Source organism: Enhydra lutris, unplaced genomic scaffold, assembly GCF_002288905.1.
Source record: "Enhydra lutris kenyoni isolate GAN:26980312 unplaced genomic scaffold, ASM228890v2 scaffoldscaffold93, whole genome shotgun sequence".
NCBI lineage: Eukaryota > Metazoa > Chordata > Mammalia > Carnivora > Mustelidae > Enhydra > Enhydra lutris.
The window spans coordinates 566,313-572,312 of record NW_019154177.1 but is presented as its reverse complement, the minus strand read 5'-3'; the positions used below and the strand labels follow the sequence as shown (position 1 = coordinate 572,312).

The 6,000-nt window shown below is 39.1% G+C and overlaps 1 protein-coding gene across 1 annotated transcript; it reads right to left on the bottom strand.

Annotated features, from left to right (window-relative positions):
• Positions 1-3,124: 3,124 nt before the first annotated feature.
• LOC111138572 (putative olfactory receptor 2B3) lies at positions 3,125-4,066 on the bottom strand. The gene has a single exon (XM_022490593.1). It carries the CDS (start codon positions 4,064-4,066, stop codon positions 3,125-3,127), a length of 942 nt encoding a protein of 313 aa, XP_022346301.1.
• Between the last annotated feature and the right edge of the window lie 1,934 nt (positions 4,067-6,000).

Sequence of the window (6,000 nt, the reverse complement as noted above, 5' to 3'; positions counted from 1 at the left end):
GGAACATAAGGAGTAGAGCAGAGGACCAGAGCAAAGGGGAAGGGAGGGTAAACCGAATGGAAAGAAATCAGAGAGGGAGACAAACCACAAGAGTCTCAGGACCCCAAGAAACAAACTGAGGGTTACAGAAGAGTGGGGGTGGGAGGTGGGGTAACCAGGTGATGGGCAGTACAGAGGACACGTGTTGTGATGCACACTTCGTGTTATACACAACTAATGAATTGTTGAATAGAGCATCAGCAATGGCCATGGTTGCCAAACTGTGGAAAGAACCAAGATGCCCTTCAACGGACGAATGGATAAGGAAGATGTGGTCCATATACACTATGGAGTATTATGCCTCCATCACAAAGGATGAATACCCAACTTTTGTAGCAACATGGACGGGACTGGAAGAGATTATGCTGAGTGAAATAAGTCAAGCAGAGAGAGTCAGTTATCATATGGTTTCACTTATTTGTGGAGCATAACAAATAGCATGGAGGACATGGGGAGTTAGGAGAAAGCAGTTGGGGGAAATTGGAAGGGGAGGTGAACGATGAGAGACTATGGACTCTGAAAAACAATCTGAAGGGTTTGAAGAGGTGGGGGGGTGGGAGGTTGGGGGAACCAGGTGGTGGGTATTAGAGAGGGCACGGACTGCATGGAGCACTGGGTGTGGTACAAAAACAATGAATACTGTTATACTGAAAATAAAAACAAAACAAAACAAAACAAAAAGCAAACAAAAAAACTAATGATGTACTGTATGCTGGCTAACTGAACATAATAAAAAAATAAAATTTTGTTCTAAAAAATAAAATAAATTCTAGTTAGTTGATGTACAGTGTAATATTAGTTTCAGGTGTGCAATATAATGAATAAACACTTCCATACAAAATCTGGTTCTCTTCACAAGTGCACCTCTACTCCCCATCACCTATTTAACCCACCCACACTCCCACCTCCCCTCTGGTCATCATAAATTTGTTCTCTAAGGTTAAGCATCTCTTTCTTGGTTTGCCTCTCTCTCTTTTTATGTCCCTTTGCTCATTTGTTTTATTTCTAAAATTCCACATATGAGTGAAATCATATGGTATTTCTCTTTCTGTGATTGACTTATTTCACTTAGAATAAATACTTTGTAGCTCCATTCATGTTGTTGCAAATGGTGATTCCATCCTCCTTTTTGTTTTGTTATGATCTTGTTCTCTCTTATGGCTGAGTAATATTCCATTACATTTAAAATATATATGTATGTGAAGAAGAAAACAATGGAGAAATGGGAGATACCAAAGAGAAATGATTGTTATGTCTTGGTAATGGTTTTGATGTGCAAAGCTATGGAGGTAATGGTGTAAGATACGGTTCATTGTTTCTGATCTGCACATGTAAACAACAGGTGACTGTCTTCATTAAAATAGGGAGTGGATAAGGAAGATTTTGTATTGAGAAGGAAGAGCAGGTGCTTGGCTTGAATATATTGGGTTTGGAATGCTTATCATATACTCAACAAGAGAAAACAATTTTAAAAAGTCATCTGTATGAGGCATATTATTGTTTTCATTTGTTTTTGCACCTTAAATTTCTTACTAATTTTTCTGAGAAAAGCAACTTTTTAAGCACCATATTTTTAAAGTTATTCCTTTTCTCATTTATTTGAAATGCTGTATTTAGTAAACACATGAAAATTATATAAGAGCCGTATTCTGTACTTATTTTTTTAGTTACTTTCCACTGATGTTGACACCTTCTACACTGAAATTATTCTGCTTTGTTAACTTGATACAGCCACACTTCTCAGCTCACATCTCCAGCCTCATTTTGTGTGTTTTTTTTACTTTATATTGTAATCATATTAAACTCCTTGTAATTTAACATGAAAATGTTAAATATAATATGAAATACTGTAAAGCTTTGTTTTGTAACCCTTTCTATGTTGCCTGAGTGTTGCCTCATCTATATCCTTACATTGCTAACTGCAAATTATTACTTAAGTGTCTGGGTTTAAGGGTCATTTCCTCCAGGAACTAGAGTATTTCTTCCGTAGGGTAACTGTTGACTACTTTTCTTCTGGTCTACAGCTATCTAATTTAGAGGAGACCCTGCATGTTTGGGGCAGAACTTGAGACAAATAAGGATTTTCCAAAAGGAGAAAAAAGAAATGCTGTCCATGGGGAATAAAATGATAAATTAAACATAGTGCAAGAAATGAAACTTAGCTGATATTTCAAGTCTCTAGTATGAGATGTGCACACCTCACTAGTTTAAGCCTGCTAGATTAGAGGCAGATACTACATGTTTCAAGCAACTCTGGAAGGAGAACATGATGCATATCAAGGCGTGTGAGAGTGAAGTTACTGAAGGCTTGGGTGATGATGGGAATTTTTTGCCTTGAGATCATGGGCTATTTAATGATAAAGATGTGACAGGGGGCACCTGGATAGCTCAATCAGTTAAGCATCTGCTTTTGGCTCAGGTCATGATCCTGGAGTCCCAGGATCCAACCCTGCATCAGGCTCCCCACTCACTGGGGAGGCTGCTTCTCCTTCTGCTCCTCTCCCAAACCGGTGTTCTCTTTCTTTCTCACTCTCTCATAAATAGATAAATAAAAATATCTTTTAAAAATTATAAAGATGCTTGGTCACCTGGGTGGCTCAGTGGGTTAAGCCTCTGCCTTCGGCTCAGGTCATAATCTCAGGGTCCTGGGATCAAGTCCCGAATCGGGGTCTCTGCTCAGCAGAAAGCCTGCTTCCCCCCTGCTCTCTGCCTGCCTCTCTGCCTACTTGTGATCTCTCTCTGTGTGTCAAATAAATAAAATCTTTTAAAAAATTATAAAGATGCAGAAATCCCAAACTAAGATGGTAGACAATGGTTGGTAATAGAACAAATAACATATAAATAGGAAGGTAAATTACCCAAGTGTCCTCAAGGAACAAAGTTCTGGAAAGCAAAGAAGTTTTTAATTTAAATAAGGTATCTTATGGTCTCAGCATTGCTTTCTGAAAAGAGGAAAACATTTCTAACTTTTGAAATCATAAGAGCCAGTGAAATCATAAGAGCCTGAAAAATAAGAAAATCCGTTCAAACCTTATTACCATCTTCAAGGATAGAGGCTCAGAAGATTCTTATCACAAAGGAGTACTTATTTCTTGTAGAAAAAGATTCTTGGGATCACCCTCTTGAAGGCCTCCTTCATATCTTTATTTCTAAGGCTGTAGATGAGGGGATTCAACATGGGTGTGATGATCCCATAGAAGAGGGAAACCATCTTTCCCCAGTCCTTAGAGGTGGATGAAGGTGGTTGTAGGTACATGTATATACCTGTTCCAAAAAATAGAGACACCACTACCATATGGGACCCACATGTCCCAAAAGCTTTTCTTCGTCCTTCTGCTGACCTGATTCTCAATACTGCATGAGCTATGAAGCCATAGGAAATGAGAATCAATGTCACTGGAATTAGCAGAATTAATACACTAAAGAAAAAGAGTTCAGCCTCAATATGCTTTGTGTCAGCACACGACAACTTGAGAAGGGCAGGCACCTCACAGAAAAAGTGATCCACTTCTTTGTGACCACAGCGTGGCATGTTAAGGGTCAAGGAAGACTGCAACACTGAGTTACTGAAGCCAGTGAGCCATGAGAAGCCTACCACCCTTAAGCAGAACCAATGATTCATAATGACTACATAGTGCAGGGGTCTGCAGACTGCCATATATCTGTCAAAGGACATGAGAGCCAGGAGGAGACACTCAGTAGCACCCAGGGCCAGGAAGATAATGAGCTGGGCCACACAGCCACCATAGCTGATGGTCTTTTTGTTGTGACAAATATTTATCAACATATGAGGGACTGTGCTTGTGGTATAGCACAGATCTAAGATGGAGAGATTAGTGAGAAAGAAATACATGGGTGTGTGAAGTTTGGGATCCAGAATGCACACTATCATTATGGACACATTGCCAAAGATGGTGATTGTGTATGATATTAATAGGAGCAAAAACAGAGGCATTTGTAGCCAGGGCTTGTCTGAGAAGCCAAGTAGTATAAATTCTCTTGAGGAGCTCTCGTTAGCCCAGTTCATGATGACTCACTTATTTTTCATTCCTAGAAAATATAAAATAGAAAAGTAATCAATACATAATTATTGAATACTCTTATTGGAACTGAACCAATTTTGATTATTATAATGAATAATTAAACACCAAATATAATTTGTAGTCAATTAAATGGAACCCCTGTGAAATACAGTATGATTCTTTTAGGTTAGAAAGTAATTCCCCTGTTTTTTAGTAGTTATGTTCAATTAAATTTATGAGGTAGAGCATCAGTTTTAAATGATAAAGTATATAAATTATATGCAGAGAGCACAGACAACTGTAAGTGGTAAAAGACATTTCAGTTCTCCCTTTTCTTATGTGTGTACAAAATATTGGTCCTAGATGATTTGATTCAAGGTAGTAAAATTATGGCTGACATAATTTATTGTGTTAACCACAGGTGGGAACTGCCCACATCTTTATATATCTTTTTAAAAATGTTTATTTAAATTCCAGTTGGTTAACATACAGTGTAGTATTAGTTTCAGGTGTACAATGTAGTGGTTGACCACTTCCATACACTACCCAGTACTCATTAGGACAAGTGTACTCCTTCATCCCCAACACTTGATCATCTAATCCCTGCTTGACTGACATGCGACAGACACTGAAAAACAGATGTGATCTACATTTTATTGCTACTGTGACTCAGTGACCATAAATGATCTGCATACTCAGTAGTGGTGAGGCCAGGACTTAAGGGCAATTCTTTTTTCTATACCATGTCTCCCTCCAGGTATGCAGAGAGCACAGCAAGATTACGGCCACACAGCGGTGCTTATACATGAAAAAAGACCATCAAGAATCATATTATCAAGTTAATTTTCCTCAGTCTGTGGAAGTGATCAGGTAAGTTAATGATATGACCACACAGCGGTGCTTATACATGAAAAAAGACCATCAAGAATCATATTATCAAGTTAATTTTCCTCAGTCTGTGGAAGTGATCAGGTAAGTTAATGATATGACCCAAGTTCATTGAAGTTTCTTCAATCCACTTTGTGTTTTTAAAGGCAGATCATTAATAGGACTTAACACCATTTGAATTTACAAGCACAAAGATAGTGAGTGCTGCTAGACAGAGGGCGGGGCACTGAAGACGGAGGGTAGCACAACAAAGACAGACCTACCTTACATGGGGGCGGACTGGCTTTTCCAGAGGGAGAACGGGCCACTGTACACCTACACCAGTGTGAGGAGAGATAGCTCTAAGAACTTTAACCCCTTTCAGGGCACCTGGGTGGCTCAGTCCACTAAGCATCTGACTCTTGATTTTGGCTCAGATGATCTCAGGGTTCTGAGATTGAGCTCCATACTGTGCCTGGTTAGGATTCTCTCCCTCTGGTCCTCCCCACTGCTTGTGCATACACTCTTGTCTCTCAAAAAAATTTTAGAAAATATTTTTACCCTTCTGCGATATGTGGGTTCAATTTCAGCTTTCTAGCAACACATATATATTATTCCTTGATAAATAACAGCAATACACCTTCAGTTGAAAAATGTAAAAGGATATGAGATTTGACTGTTGTTGGCATACATGTAAATTTAAAATTTTCTTTTTTTTTTTTAAAGATTTTATTTGACAGACAGATCACAAGTAGGCAGAGAGGCAGGCAGAGAGAGGAGGAAGCAGGCTCCCTGCTGAGCAGAGAGCCCTACGTGGGGCTCGATCCCAGGACCCTGAGATCATGACCTGAGCCAAAGGCAGAGGCTTTAACCCACTGAACCACCCATTTTCACAGGAAAAATTATGATACATAAAGATAAAAGCAAAGTGCCAGATCAAAAATGTGCAGTGTTTATGTCAAAAATGGTTGCTATCCTAAAACAAAGAATTATTACATAGGGACACCTGGGTGGTTCAGTCAGTTAAGTGCTTATCTTCGGCTCAGGTCATGATCCTAGGGTCCTGGGCTTG